The sequence below is a fragment of the Podarcis erhardii genome (genome assembly GCF_964252035.2).
Source record: "Podarcis erhardii genome assembly, chromosome: 1".
NCBI classification, from domain to species: domain Eukaryota; kingdom Metazoa; phylum Chordata; class Lepidosauria; order Squamata; family Lacertidae; genus Podarcis; species Podarcis erhardii.
This window is the reverse complement of record NC_138497.1, coordinates 29,962,772-29,978,495: the sequence shown is the minus strand read 5'-3', so window position 1 is coordinate 29,978,495 and position 15,724 is coordinate 29,962,772. Positions and strand designations below refer to the sequence as shown.

General features: G+C 45.6%; 1 protein-coding gene across 5 annotated transcripts in view; it reads left to right on the top strand.

Annotated features, from left to right (window-relative positions):
• Positions 1-15,724, top strand: part of ADCK1 (aarF domain containing kinase 1) — a 105,364-nt gene that overhangs the window by 72,293 nt on the left and 17,347 nt on the right. For 4 of the 5 annotated variants that reach the window (XM_081862444.1, XM_081862445.1, XM_081862446.1 and 1 more), the window contains 3 exons: positions 2,826-2,984; positions 4,279-4,437; positions 11,586-11,702. In XM_081862444.1, the coding sequence (XP_081718570.1) occupies positions 2,826-2,984; positions 4,279-4,437; positions 11,586-11,702 (435 nt within the window). The remainder of the gene's footprint in view (positions 1-2,825; positions 2,985-4,278; positions 4,438-11,585; positions 11,703-15,724) is intronic. The other variant, XM_081862447.1, reaches the window with a different exon arrangement.

Below are 15,724 nucleotides of genomic sequence, written 5' to 3'. Positions count from 1 at the left end.
AGTAGGACTAACATTGGATACAGCCCAGTGTGACAACAAATGTGTGGAATACTCTCTGTTTTACATTTGAGGCAGGACCCTTTACTCAAGTGTAGGGGTTTCGGGTTCAGGTAAAAGTCACTTGCGGCTTTTACCCGCCCAAACAGCACCCAGCCCACGTGAGTAGTTCCCTCAAGCCACGATCTGACTCTCTGCAGAATCAATCATTTGCTTTGGCGGTGTTGGTGAGGAAATGAATAAATCTGAAAGTGAAAAAGAAGAAGAAACAACATCAAGTAAACTGTTTGAGGGGAAAGAAATTCCTTTCTGAAGGCAAGAATGTCAAAAGGTTTGAATCATGGATCTGCTGTAATTAAAAAACACATAACTAGTCGTTTTCAAATGTGGTTGTTCTACTTAATTGATTTTGCCGCCGGAGGAATAAAATAAATAAATAAAAGGCGCCTTGCCTGTGAATTACTGGAGGCGGTTGAGACTCCGTTTGAATCTAATTGCTGCAAATGTGCCAGTTTGTTGCTGGTAATAGTTATTGTAAAAGAAGCAGGGGTGGGGGTGGGGGCGATGGGGAAAGAGAGGCAGCGGTGTGTGAGGGGAGGGAAAGTCGCTGTCAGCAGGTGCATGTAGGCATGTAGGCCTCCTTCAGAGATGGTGTTTCTCTCTCCCCTCCCCCCCGCAGCTTCATCAACACAAAAGATTTCTGTTGAATGCTTTGCATGTAGGCTCTGCTTAAAAGTGTTTTATTCATATTTAATTGCCGGCTTGCCGCAGCTCCCGTCTTTAATTACTGTGTAAAAAAGTGGGATATAAAAATGCACCAGCATTCCATTTGTTTTCTTTTTTCCCCATTTCTGCATAAATTATGTGTTCCTTGACTGCTGGCCCTGGTGAGATTTGTGTATTGTGTAAGCAGGGAGAAGGCGGTCTTCTTCTAAGCCAACTCTATTGGCCAATTTTGCTTTAACATTGGGTTGGGCTTGTGGAGGGGAGGCAACCCTGGAAGGTTTCCCCAGCTATACAATAATATTTCTGAAAGGCAGCTTCTGCATTGGAACCCCACCGGTGTCTGATAAGCCTCATTTCATACCTGCGAGCTTTATCTGACCCAGTTTTGCTTCCTTCCTATGCAGCCTTGTATTTAACAGTTCGCCTGGTAGCCACAGGTGGTCAGGAATTCTATGCGGGCCAGAGGGGTAGTGGGGGAGAAACAGATCCCCTTCTCTGTCAGCTTACACGCAGTGTTTCTCAAAGCTTGGCCCCCAGCTGCTTTTGGACTACAACTCCCATCATCCCTAGCTAGTAGGACCAGTGGATAGGGATGATGGGACTTGTAGTCCAACAGCAGCTGGAGCCCCAAGTTTGAGGAACATTGGCTTGGAGGAAAATCAGAAGGTGCCTTGTACCAAGTCAGTTGCAGCCATGATGAGATGAGAGCCAGTGTGGTGTAGTGGTTAAAGTGTTAGACAGGGGGAGACAAGGGTTCAGACCCCCCACTCAGCCATAACGCTCACTGGGTGGACTTGGGCCAGTCAATGCCTCAGCCCCATCTACTTCACAGGGTTGTTGCAGAGACAAAATTGGGGTGGCGGCGCTGTGGGTAAAATCTCAGTGCCTAGGACTTGCCGATCGTATGGTCGGCGGTTCGAATCCCCACAGTGGGGTGAGCTCCCGTCATTCAGTCCCAGCTCCTGCCCACCTAGCAGTTCGAAAGCACATCAAAGTGCAAGTAGATAAATAGGTACCGCTTTATAGCGGGAAGGTAAACGGCGTTTCTGTGTGCTGCACTGGTGCCGGCTCGCCAGAGCAGCTTTGTCACGCTAGCCACGTGACCCGGAAGTGTCTCTGGACAGCGCTGGCCCCCGGCTTATAGAGTGAGATGGGCGCACAACCCTAGAGTCGGACACGACTGGCCCATACGGGCAGGTGTACCTTTACCTTTATGTCACCATAAGTTCCCTGGAGGAAAGGTAGAATTATTATATAATAAATTATAGTAATTAGGAAGTTGCCATATATCAAATCATACCTGTGGTCTCCCTCCTCTGTACTGCCTACCTTGACTAGCAGTGGCTCTACAGGGTTTCAGACTCAGAAGATTCCCACTTTTACTTGGAGATGCTGAGGATTGAACCAGGATCTTTCTGCATGCAAAGTTCATGCTCCACTGCTGAGCTTCTCCAAGAAGCTGGCTTGGGCTTTGTGCTGGCTGTGAAGAAAGGAGACCCCCCTTCCTCACAAACAGCACGGAAGTGCAGAGGGCTGTCAGAAGAGAGATGGCGTGCTCTGTTCCTCCATTGCCAGCCTCCTTCGTAGAAGCCTTTCTTTTCTTTCGCTAGCCTAACAAGAGGCTAGAAGGCATGGGGCTTCCGCTCTTCCGTAACTTTTGTGGACCTCTTCACATAGCTCTAAATGCCGTGTAGCTTCTGCCTGTTAAATCATTCCCTGTGGTTTTACCTGCTACCTGCCAGGAAGGAATTCAGTAGTTACAGCTTACCCCATTATGGAGCTGCTGTGACAGGAAAAACTTCGCCTACTATCATTTTTTCCCTGGCATGCAGCTGCTGAAAGTGCAGGAGCACTGCCAGAGCAAAAAGCTGACAACCGTACCCAGACTGACTTCCCACTTTTGCTGAGGAGCTTGCCTATTGAAAAGGCACACACCTTTTCTGGCTGAAATATACTGAGAGAACAGGAAGCTTGGGTTGCAGTCCCCAGGCTGTCAGGGCTCTCCGTCTGTCTATGGTAATTAATGTCTCTCTGCATCCGAAGCATACCTGCGGGCTGTTTCTTAGGAGGCTGACAGCTTCCCTTCTTTCTTCCCCTTGCAGATTAATGAGTTGTTTATAAGTTTTGAAGATGCTCCATTGGGGGCGGCATCCCTGGCCCAAGTCCACAAGGCTGTGCTACACGATGGGAGGACCGTTGCAGTGAAAGTCCAGCACCCGAAGGTTCAAACACAGAGTTCAAAGGATATTCTGTTGATGGAGGTAAATGGCTACATTCATGTATCTGCCCCCATTACAAAACAGACATGTGTCACCTTTGGCACAGGCAGGCTCAAAAGCTGGGCTGGATCTTCAGAACTCTGCCAGCACCATGCTTCCTTTGGCTTCATTGAGGGTTGTCTTTAGTTTGTTACATGCATGAGAATCATGGAAGCACAGTCGGAAGGGACCACAAGGGTCATCTAGTCCAACCCCTGGCAATGCAGGAATCTTTTGCCCAGCATGGGGCTTGAACCCATGGCCCTGAGATTAAGAGTCTCATGCTCTACTGACTAAGCTATGCTAGGCTCCAGATTTTTTTTCAGATTCTGCGGAAAGAGAAATAACATGGGTAGAAGTTAGCGCTTGGCTAACATTTCTCAGAAAATAATTTTATTGATTGATTTCATTCATGTATAAATCATTTCCCACAAGACATCCCAAAGCGATTAACAGTAAAAACATCAACAAACACGTCAACAATAAAAACAATTCCAAAGCCAATACAGATACAGGGTTTGGTCCTGATGGTCCTGTTCCACTAGCTGAAAAGATGCATGCTAGCAGAACAGAACTTTCCCCCATCTCCTCTGCCCTGTAAACCCTTATAATCAGCTCTAGAGGGTAGGGAAAACCTTTGGAGAAGATTAGGGGTGGAGGGAAGAGGAAACAGAAGTGGAGCAATGAATATAAATGTTTCCTTTGAACAGAAGGCTAGTTTCTACACACATTCGACACATGTCTCCATGTCTTCCATCCAGTTAAGGAAGGGGCATTATCAGAGTTTTCATCCAGGTGAAAACACTCAGGGTGTGGTTCAGGGCCAGTGAGGGCTATGGCCTGGAGAAACTTTCAAGGGTCAAACATAGCAGCCTTGAAGGCCACATTTGGGCCCTGGGCCTGAAATTCCCCAACTGTGCATTAAAACACAATAGTAAATCCACATACCTGTTTTTCTATCTACCTTTACTCCATCAATCATCATTTTTATTAGATGGGATGTTTCCACACTAGAGCTTTTTGCACAGCTTAGGCACCACTTTTCCAGTCATCTGAAGCCACTTCTGTCATTGGAGCTAACTGGAGAGGAGAATAGTGCTCAGGGAGGTAAACTGTGGCTTAAGCACCCTTCACATGCACACCCCTATCACTGAGAAAATTAGAAGCCACTCCCCACATCGAACTTCTCCCATCACCACCTAGCTTGGCCTTCAGTGTTGGCTTCTTGTTGCTGCCTGGTACTGCAATGTAGTTTAGGATCCTTTTGGAAACTTACGATGTGACTACTTGGTTCCAGGTCCTTGTCTCGGCCGTGAAGCAGATCTTCCCAGACTTTGAATTCATGTGGTTAGTTGAAGAATCTAAAAAGAACTTGCCTCTTGAGCTGGACTTCCTGAACGAAGGGAGGAATGCTGAGAAGGTGGCCCACATGCTCAGAAAGTTTGATTTTCTAAAGGTAATGTGTGCACATGCAATCTGCATGTAATCTTATGAGCGTCCAAGTGAGTGTAAGACTGGCATTCAGCAGGGGCAGTGTTGTTATTAATTTGCTATTGGGTGTGTGTGGGTGGGGTATCGAAAGTGAATGTAATTCTGCTGATGCTGCAGAATTAGATATCGTAGGGATATCATTGGCCCTCACCAGAATAGCAGGGAAGGGTGTGTGTGTGTCTTACATTGGTCCTGCAGGCACTGCCTGGAGGAAGGAAGAAAGGTAGTAATTTTTAATGACTAGTTTTGGGCGCCTCAGCAAAAATGGCAAAGAACACAGCTGGGACACTATTCTCTGCACAGCTCAGTAATTTCTGTGCTGAACGATTATTTCAGCCTTGGTACAACAGCTCCACGTAAACTCGGTCCTCCAGGAAAACTGAGTTCTAGAGCACTGGGTGGCCTCTTGATGCACAGAATGTTCTCTTGAATTGCCTGACTGTTCAGGCTGAGAGCATTCTGGGGTGGTAGCCAGCAATTCAGAATCAGTGTCTGGACCTGACGTTATAAGCCTGGCAGTGTGGATACTAGGAAGGAGCATCATAACCATTTTGTTAGAACTCAGAATGAGTTTAAAAAAACAACAACAAGAACCTACAGCACTGCTTGGAAAATGGAGACATCCCTATCCTGCTGCTGCTTTGCTGAGTCTACCGCTTGGCACTGTAATGAAATAATGTCTGATGCCACAGTTGGTCATGCGGCTAAGGGCATGCTTCACTGGAAGTTTCCTGAACCCTTGGTTTAGTAATACTTTTATTATTATAGTTCTAAACCAGAGGGGGAAGGAGGTCCTACGAGAAGCAAATATCCTTTTTGCTCTTTTCAGCAGAAAGCTAGTTGCATGGCTGGCATTGACAGTGGCCTGATCTCCTTTGGTGTGCCTTGCCGGGATCAGCTGGGGGTGAGGGTGGGGATCCACCATGCCAGTGGCGTAGCGTGGGGGGTGCAGGGGGGGCCGGCCGCACCGGGCGCAACATCTGGGGTTAGGGCAAATCCACAGGTTAGGGGGCGCAAATCCACGGGTTAGGGGGCGCAAATCCACAGGTTAGGGGGCGCAAATTACTTGCCTTGCCCCGGGTGCTGACAACCCACGCTACGCCACTGCACCATGCTGAACAGATCAAGATTTCTTTGCAGGATTGAAAGGTAGGGAATCAAACCTAATAATCATCTTAGGGGTTGTTGTTGCTCCTTAGGACAGATTTCAAGTCCTGCCCCCCCCTCTGAATTTATTCTTATCAACTACAGTGGTACCTCTGGTTACGAACTTAATTTGTTCCGGAGGTCCGTTCTTAAGCTAAAACTGTTCTTATCGTGAGGCACACTTTCACTAATGGGGCCTCCTGCTGATAACGCGCCTCTGCCGCGCAATTTCCATTCCCATCCTGGGGCAAAGTTCACAACCAGGAGCAGCTACTTCCAGGTTAGCAGAGGTCGTAATCTGAAGCGTTTGTAACCAGAGGTACCACTGTACTAGGCCATCAGAAGTCCCCTTTCATTATTTCCTCACAACAATGGAAAGGAACTGAAATAAAAGTAAGAGCAGGGGTTGTATTCCTTAATAATTTCTCAGTAGGGTAGGCATTTGAATAGCAGTTGCTGGAAATCACAAGTTGGGAGAGTGCTGTCCCACTCATGTCCTGCTTTTGGGCCTGCCATTTTGGCATCCTAGTTTTATTGTTGCAAACGGCCTAGAAGCCATTTTGGCATGTCAGGGGTATAGAGATTAAATCATCCCCATCGTCAGGCTTTGGTTGACTGCTGTGAGACTAAATGGGCCTTTGCTCTGACTACTGGGACTCTTCTTATCTGTGTGCACATTAATATATATATATATAACACGCTCACTCCCCTATAGCAATCTAGGCCAGTGCAATCACACATGGTTGCCATGTGCACACTAATATGAGTATACTGCTACCATAGGTACAATCCAATACATAGATTTGCATGTGTGAAGATAGGGGCTGAATTCCTCAGGTGCCATTGCTGAGAAATGGCCAACTTTGTAGAGTGCTCATATACTGATGCTGTCACATTGCTCCTGCACATAGACCTATAGTGGTCTGTGCACTTGCCAGGTTCATGCCTTCATAAATGATTGTAGGCCCCTGCACAGGAGCAATGTTGCAGCTCCTACGTCGCATGAGCCAGGCTGCTTCCTCTGTGCTGTGTGTGTGCCCTCTCTGCTTTTGTGTACATTCATTGACACATGTACACATACCTGGATATTGCAAACAGGCACACTTATGCAGGTATGTCTTTGCCTACATATGCACTTGTGCAATTTGCTGCTACCCTTCTGTTTCTCTCGAAAAACATTAGGCAAAAGCCTTGCTCATACATTCAGAGCCCCATGAATGTAAGAGGAGCCTGATGAATCAGGCTGCTGGCCCATCTAGTCCAACGTCCTGTTCTCATGGTGGCCAAACAGATGCCAGCTCTTTCAAAACTTGATTGCAACCCAGCGACACTCTGCAATGCTTCTTCCATGTGTAATGCTAAGCAAACAGGCCTTAAAAGGGCAGAAAAGGCCAAAGGCTGATGGCTTGTTCTAAGCGAATGTTTATCAAGAGTGTTGCGCCTTGGAGAGCAGCTCTGCTGCTGCTGTAACAAGTAAGAGAGTGTGGAGCAAATCCCCATGGAGACAGCCAATCACATCCTCTCTGGGTTAAAGAGCCACTGCAATATCGATTCAGGGAATAATAACAAATTGCTGCAAAAATGGCTAAATAATAGATTTCCCCTGTCCAACCCGTCGATTCCAAGACGTTTTCATCAACCCCAAAGGCAACAAGGGAGTTGTTTCCTGGTAATTCCCCCTACCCCCAGAGTTAAAAAAAACCCAACAAAAACACCCATAGCGCAGCAGGGAAGTGGATTTCTTACCATGAACCCAGTTGAGCTTGTAAAGCCAGAGATAAATTGTTTCCATGTGCAAGCATTAGGGCCAAATGTCTGTGCATCATTTAAGCTTGCCAAGGACTATGACTTTGTGCGAGTGAGACTTATGCACAGCTTAATAAGGACCATTGACTGCTGCTGTAAATTTTGGAATGGGGATAAATGTTGACGCAGGGTTAAAATAAGCTACAGGCTTTGGTATCAGTGGATTTAAGAGCCAGCGCATGGTAACAGCCGGGGCTGGGAAAGTTGGGAATCAGTGTGCTATCAATGGCAACTAGCCACAATTGCTATGCTCTGCCTCCACAGTTGGAGGCAGCAATGCTGCTGAATACCAGTTGCCGGAAACCACAGAGAGGGCAGTTCTCTTGTGCTCAAATCCTGCTTGCTTGTTAACCACGGGCATCTGGGAGGACAGGTGGGGCATCGGCCTGATCCAGCAGGCTCTTCTTCTGACCAGCTTTAGGTACCTTCCTTTCATTTTGAATGCATGGCTTCAGCAAGTATTCTGCAATGTGCTATAGTCTGAGAGAAGGTGAAAAGTGCTGTAGTTCTGTAGCGCTTGAGAAAGTGAGTTTGCAAACCCAGACTAAGGAGCAGTGGCACAGAAATGGAAATTTCTGTAATTTTGGAGCTATGTTTTTTTCCAGGGTAGAGGCTCCCCACTCTGCATGAAAAAGAAGTTGGAGTGGGGCATTGAAATATAGTTCTCTCAATCCCAAACGTACCTGATTATTTTAACAGGCAAGTGTATGTGTATAGTTGGAGTAACTAACCTTTGGTTCACCTGATGTTGTTACAGTCTAGCTCCCACCAGCCCCAGGCAGCATGGCTGATGGAGAGGGATGATCGGAGTTGTAGTCCTAAACTTCTGGAGAGCTATAGGTTAGCCAACCCTGGTGTATAGGATTCAGCCTACAATCTTGTACACATTTACCCGGGAGTAAGGAGCATTAAATTCACTTTTGTTCATTCATTCTTTCACTTCATAAATAAGTTCCAGGAAGCAGAGCAAAGCAGCTGAGACATCTCTCTCTCTCAGTGTTCTACTTCCTGTTCTTTACCCAACTGGTGCTGTGATGGGAGTAGTTGGAAAACCACAGTAAGAAGATGAAAAAACACCAGGGGGAGACAATCAGTAATTGGCCAACAGTGGTTGGAAGACAGCTGTTAGATGCACCTGATAGAAAGACCAGGAATGAAGATCAGTTAACACATAGGTTTATGGAAGGCGGTGTAAGACTCAAAGAAAGGGATTCTGGCATCTAGGCCCAGGTGCCTTATGCTCTGTGCCAATCTAAACTCACCTTGCCATGCCTTTTCTTCTCCTGCATTGCTGACAACTCGAACTTTGCTTCTTGCTTGCTTTTATCAGATTACATTGCATGCCTCAGGGCCTTCAGACATGTGGTTGCTCCCTTTGGGCTTTGTCCACTTGCCTGCCTCAGACTATCTTGCTTACCTCTGGCCCCTTCAGCTGCCATCTCTAGGAGTCTCTGGCCTATCCATTGAGCTGCTTGCAGGACTGATCTCACTTGAGTCCTGACAGGCAGATGAAATGGAAGATGCCGCGATTGAAAATGGTGCTCTGTATGCAGGAAGGGACTTAATGATCTCTCAGGATTTTTGCAAGGATCCTCCTATTTATGAGGCACTACCCCCCCTGCCAATAGCTGATGTGATAGCCTGGAGGCCTGTGCATGGGTCTTGTCAGCCTGGCTGCATCTGTGCTCAGAGGGACACTGCTGAAATACAGATTAGGATTATTTATTACTGACAGAACAATGCTGTGTGTGCACTGTGCATAACAAACAAGAGATGTGGGCTCTCCCCTGGACGGTGGTTTCTGCAATTCAGACATATGCAACAAGTTGTTGTTGTTTAGTCATTTAAAGGTAAAGGTAAAGGGACCCCTGACCATTAGGTCCAGTCGCAGACAACTCTGGGGTTGCGGCGCTCATCTCACTTTATTGGCTAAGGGAGCCGGTGTACAGCATGTGGCCAGCATGACTAAGCCACTTCTGGTGAACCAGAGCAGCGCATGGAAACACTGTTTACCTGGAGCGGTACCTATTTATCTACTTGCACTTTGACATGCTTTCAAACTGCTAGGTTGGCAGGAGCTGGGACCGAGCAACGGGAGCTCACCCAATTGCGGGGATTTGAACCACCGACCTTCTGATCGGCAAGACCCGCGTCCCTCTATTTAGTCATGTCCAACTCTTCGTGACCCCATGGACCAGAGCATGCCAGGCACTCCTGTCTTCTGCTGCCTCCCGCAGTTTGGTCAAGCAACCTGAAAAGGGTTACATATTCACCATGCTAGGTGCACAGGTCGCTGCAGATTCATGACATGCTCAGACACACATTTGCAGGTCTTTGATAATGCCATGTCCTCAGGTGAATCCAGGCACACTTGTATAATAAGTATGTGAACAAAGAAAAATGCCTTAAATTGAATGAAACCATTGGTCAGTCAGTATTGCTTACACTGACTGGCCGTCTCTCTTCAGGGTTTCAGACAGGATTTTTCCTGTGACTTACTTGGAAGTTACAGGCATTGAACCAGGGATCTTCTGCACAGAAAGCATTTGCTCTACTACCAAGCTCTAACTTACGCATAAAGACATAGAAGAAGAGCCTGCTGGATCAGGCCATTGTCCATCTGGTCCAGCATCCTGTTCTCACAGTGGCCAACTAGATGCCTATCAGAAGCTCTGAAGCAGGACCTGAACACAGCAGGACTCTCCCCTCTTGCAGCCTCCAGCAACTGGTATTCAGAAGCATACTGCCTCCAGCTGTGGAAGTAGAACATAAGTAGCCACTGGTAGTTTTCTCCTCCATGAATGAGTCTCATCTTAATAAAACCATCCAAGGTTGTGGCCATCACAGCCTCTTGTCAGTGGCGAATTTAGGGGAGCACAGCCAGTTTGGGGACACCACTTGGGATGCCATAACTGTTACTTAGAATGGGTGCAAGAGGTACGGGGGCACTGAATTTTGGCATCACAGAGGGCGCGGCTGAAATTTGAGACCCCAAGGTCTGCCACTGCTCTTGTGGGAGCAGATTCCATAGTTTAGCTGTGTGCTGTGTGAAATACTTCCTTAGCGCTCAAAGGCTTATAACCATTGTCAACAATACTACTTGACATCAGTGGACTTTAGCCCACTATTTTCAGTGGATTTACTTACCATTATACTTAGCTGGATTTCACCCAGCTAAGTTTGGAGAGTAAGGTGCATCTGTCTGTTAAGCAAGCAGAATGTTACGTTTACTGGAAGTTAGTTCAGCTAGCATAGCATTGAGGAAAAGTTAGTCAGGCAAGTTTGCTCCATTTGAAAACCAGAAAGATCCAGCTTGCTTGAACTGGCATAGAAATCACTGACTCTGCTTCTGGGCCGCTTAAAGAAAAAACACAATATGCTCTGCTTTTCCTCTAAAGCATGAGTCTGCAGAATTCTGGAGCCTTTCCACTGTGTCTTTTATTCATCATTCAGGTTTGGGTCTGTAAGGTTGCTGGCTGGCTCCTACAAGAAACAGAATGTTGGCCTTTATTTTACAGGGCCGATACAGTAAGGAAACCTCATTCACAGAGACTAAAAGAACACCACAAGATTTCAACCCTTTCCTCACATTTTGGCTTTCATAATCATTCCAACCATATGCTTTCTGACACATTCAAACACACACACACACACACACACACACACACACACACTGAAATGATGGTTCCAGGACCAAGGTGGAGAACTTACAAAGGTGGCCTAAGAGATTTTGCTGCTTGAGGCAAAGGACAAGATGGCACCCCTCCTTTCCATGCATACAAGCTGACTAGCTGTTGATTCTTGCTTCAATGTAGGTAATGAGACAGTGTCCTCTACTACTTTTGAGGGCAGCAGGCTAGTTTAAGATATGCAGGGCAGGTTGCTTGGAAGGAACACAGAATTCTGTCCTCCATTACTTTCCTGTCTCCCTCTTTATCTGCTGCCTGAGGTAGCAGCCTCCCTCTGCTTAATGGTAGGGCCTGCCCTGAGCGCTTACTTATGTCAAGTTATGATAAGGCCTTTGTCAAAAGTTTTGTGTGTTCTTCCTTCGAGGACTTGGATGAGCTCATTTCTCCTACTTCTTGGCACTTCATGCATATACACTTTCTCTTCTGTTCCCCTTAATCACACAATGTTCAGAGAGTTGTATTCTTTTTTCAGATCCCTAAGATTTATTGGGAGCTCTCAACAAAGCGTGTTCTTTTCATGGAGTTCATGGAAGGTGGACAGGTGAATGACAAGGCCTACATGGAGAGAAATTGCATCAATGTCAATGAGGTAATGTTCCCTCTGTCCAGATCTGCCCGTCTTTCTATCTACCCATCCATCCATCTGGTATTTATAGGCCATGCCTTAAACATTTTACATTAAACAATTTAGAATGTGATAGCAATAAAAACAAAAGATGTAGGAACCCTTTCTGCATTCCACAAAAGCACTATTTTTGGTCCACAAAATGAAATGAATGAAGTTTCAGCACAGCTTTACATACAGTTCCATTCTTTGTTAATAAGTCCCAGTTCTTTCTTTTAATTTATTTCCTAAAGGAAAGATGTGTGCTTAGAGATGTCATAGTCTGTTCCAGATGTGGTCATATTTCATCGCCTGGTGAAATGATTCCTGTGTGCTGGGTGCACATAGCTGGCTTTTGGGGGATTAAAGTGTTTGTGTCCGATGGGAAAGGAACCTAGTCTTTATGTGCAAGAACCGGGCAGGTTCAGCCTGCCATCCTTGCCTTCCTCCAAGTCAGTGAATTCTGATTGAATCACTGCTGCCTACTTTCCCCCCTGTGTGCTATTGATGAGTGTCGAAATGTCATTTGGTTGACTAGCTATCAAAGAGCTCCGGCACAAAATCAATTGTACTTAATCTGTCTGTCCGCCTGTCTCCGGAGTCTGGACTCTCCCTCCTCTCATCTTTTTTTATTCTGTGGCAGAGTTCACTCCGCGTCAATTATAGACATTCCAAAATATATCCAGAGGGGGGGGATATGGTCATGTGTTCATTGCCCTCCAAGAGGTTATGTCTTTATTCTCCTACTTCCCACTAGAAGGAATTGCTCACAGATGTAAGTAAGCTCACACAAATCACATTAATGCACTAATTGCAAGTAGCATGAAGGGAAATTAGTACTTAGAACCATTGCCTCATTGCCTTCCTATGCTTCCAAAGCTATCATTTAGATGCACTGTATATAACAGTTCCTAGCATTCCTGTCACATTCTGGTGTGACCAAGAAACCCTACCATGCGAATTGTTTGATGGGGCCATGCAAATGAAGGGGCAGGACAGTGCAGAGAAGTAGACTTGGGTCTCTGTGTCTGCTGTCATTGAGTTCACCAAGGGCCAGGGAGCAGATCCAGCACCAACCTTTGTGTTGACCCTGAGTGCGGCACTTTCCATTCCGAATACATGTTTGCTGTTCATTCCTGTGTAGTAAAGGAGAGCCATTCACTTGGGGACACTGTTGCAGGGAAGGCAAAAGCACTCACTGACAACATGGGAGGACATATTGTCTCACACTATGCAGAGGTCCTTGATATTTACATGGCTATTTTATCTGAGAGAGTAAAGTTAGATTTATTCCATCTTCTCAGGTCTTTGTTGCTTTGTCGCCGGAGAGGCTTGCAATTTTGGAGGTATAATTTGTTAAGGTTACTGGTTATTTGTACCCCCAAGTATCTTAATTTTGTATGGCAGAGTTTTATCTTTGTGATGTTAGTGAATCCTTTTTGGATATGAGAGGGAGTGTTGAAGCACATTGCCTCAGATTTAGCAAAGTTCACCTGAAGGCCTGATACCATTGCAAAAGTACTGAATTCTTTGATCCGTGTCGTTGCTTTTATAATGGGGTCTGGTGTCGTGATCATCAGGTCGTCTGCAAAGAGCCCTAATTTATTGTTTCAATTTTAATTCCACACCCTAAATATTAGGGGCTTCCCGGAGTCAAATTGTTAAGGCTTCCAGAGCCAGGATGAATAGAAAGGGAGACAGTGGGCATCCTTGTTTTGTGACTTTTTGGATTGTGATGGTGGTGGAGTCCATATTGTTGATTCTGCATTTAGCTGAGGCTTGGGAGTAAATTTGTTTGAGGGTTTGTAGTACAGAGGGATCAAAATTAATACTGGTTAATAATGCTAGTAGGTATTTCCATTCTAAGCAATCAAAGGCTTTAAGTGTATTGAGGGATATAATTGTCAGTGAGCTTTTAGTTGTTTTGCTATGATTGATCAGATTCAGTAACTTCCTGATGGGATCCGTTATGTTGTGGCCAGGGACAAAGCCAGCTTGGTCTGGGGCTATTAGTTTGTATAGGAAGGCTTTTAGGCGATTAGCCAGGATAGATGTGAATATCTTGCAGTCCTGATTTATCAGTGAGTTTGGGCGATATGATTCTACTATGAGGCTATCTTTGAATGGTTTTGGGATAGAGAATATTTTGGAGGAGGGCCAGGTTTTGGGGATCATGTCATGTCATTAAATAGGCAAGTCATGTAGGACGCTAGGGTTTCCTTGAATTTTTTTTATAGAAGTCTGCTGTGAAAAGCAACTGGGCCTGGGACTATGCAAGGTTTCAGATTTTTGAGGACCATCTTAATTCCTCTGGGGTGATAGGACTGTCCAGGGATTCTCATTCCTCTGCAGTTAAAATTGGCACAGATAGTCCTGCTAAAAATGTTTTGATTTCTTGCTCAGATGGGTTCTGGGAGGGGTATAGATTAGAGTAAAATTCCGCAAATGATTAATTTATTTCTTTGGAGGAGAATGTTGTGTTTCCATCCTTTTTTTAGTAATGCAGTGTATTCTTGTTTTAAGAGATTTTTTTCCTGCACCTGTTCACTAATAGTCTGGAGTTTCCCCCTTCATACTCATAAAATCGTTCTTTTGAATATGGGATGTTGATCGTTCTTTTATTAATTTCTAGGGAGTCAATCTCCCTCCAGCAGGGATATTCTTACATTCTTTAGGAAATATTTGTGGGGAATGTTCGTCTGTGAACGGCATAGCCTACCTGTTAATAATATGAGCTGTGTGTATTAATGTGTGTACTGTTTTTCCACACATGCATACCCACACCCTTAAAAAAGCTTAATATGTATAAATATATAGAGGGGAGAGAGCGAGAGTTAGTGGTGTGGCCAATCTATAAAAGTAGGCCTCAGCCATCACTCAGTGGTAGATTGCATGCTTTGTCTACAGCGTTTATTTATAAGACACCTTTCTCAATCGAATCCACCACCAAAAAACCAAAGAGATCTCAGCCTGGGGGAAAACTCTTCCTGGGGTCTTGGAGAGCTGCTGCCAATCAGAGTGGGGTGTGCTTGGCTTGTCTCTGTGTAAAGCAATTTCATATGCTTTCAAAGATCTCAGTTTTTCTCAGCTTTGCTACCTCATATAAATATATGAAAGTCCCTTTTTACTGGCTCAGAACATTGTCCCTTCCACCCAGCAACGCCTACTCTGCCTTGCAGTTAGTCTCTTAAGTCTTTCTCAGCCCTGCTGAGTGCTATTTTCTTCTCTTTTTTTAAAGAACAAAAACAGACACTGAGTGTGCTGGGGATTAAACACGGAGCCTCCTCTATGTTCTAGCATTGATCTGCAGTCTCTCTGTGGACCCACAATGGCAAGCATGCCACCTCACTCTCCTCTGAAAGAAGCCTTGCCATTTTTTATTTTTTTTGCTGGGAGGGGCTCAGAGGAATCTGTGCTAAGCAGGCTTTCTTTTGTAGAGCAACACAGCCTTGAAAAAAGTAGGCTGAGCCTCTCTCCTCTAAATGGAAAGGATCCCTGAGGTGAAAGCTCCCTTCAAACCAGGTTACTGACATTTACTTAATGCCGTCTGTAGCGGGATTATCATTAAAGCTGCCCAAAAGCACATTAATCTCCCTGGATCCATCCGAGCGCCGGACTGTAATGGCATTTAATCAGAGAAGCCTTTGATTTCTAAAGACAAGTGCAAACACTGAGATATCTGCCTGTGGAACAGTTACTTATTCATGTGCGAGTGCGGCCTAGAATGAGAACATAGCTGGAGGACTAAGGAAAGGCGGGGAAAGAACTCGAGAAGACGCATCATGAATATAGAGGGCAAGGCAAAGGGAAGGAGCAGGGACGTGTGTTTGGGAACGGAGATGTTTAGGCAAAGGGGCTTTCCCTGGATCAGGCGGCCGGATAGCGTTGCATAATATAGAGACAGGCGCATAGCAGCTGGTTGAATGTATTAAGATCAGAGAGTAGCCAAGTATTCTCACTCTGATCTCCAGCCCCTGTGGTCCAGGGGCTACAAGGATATTTTTGCA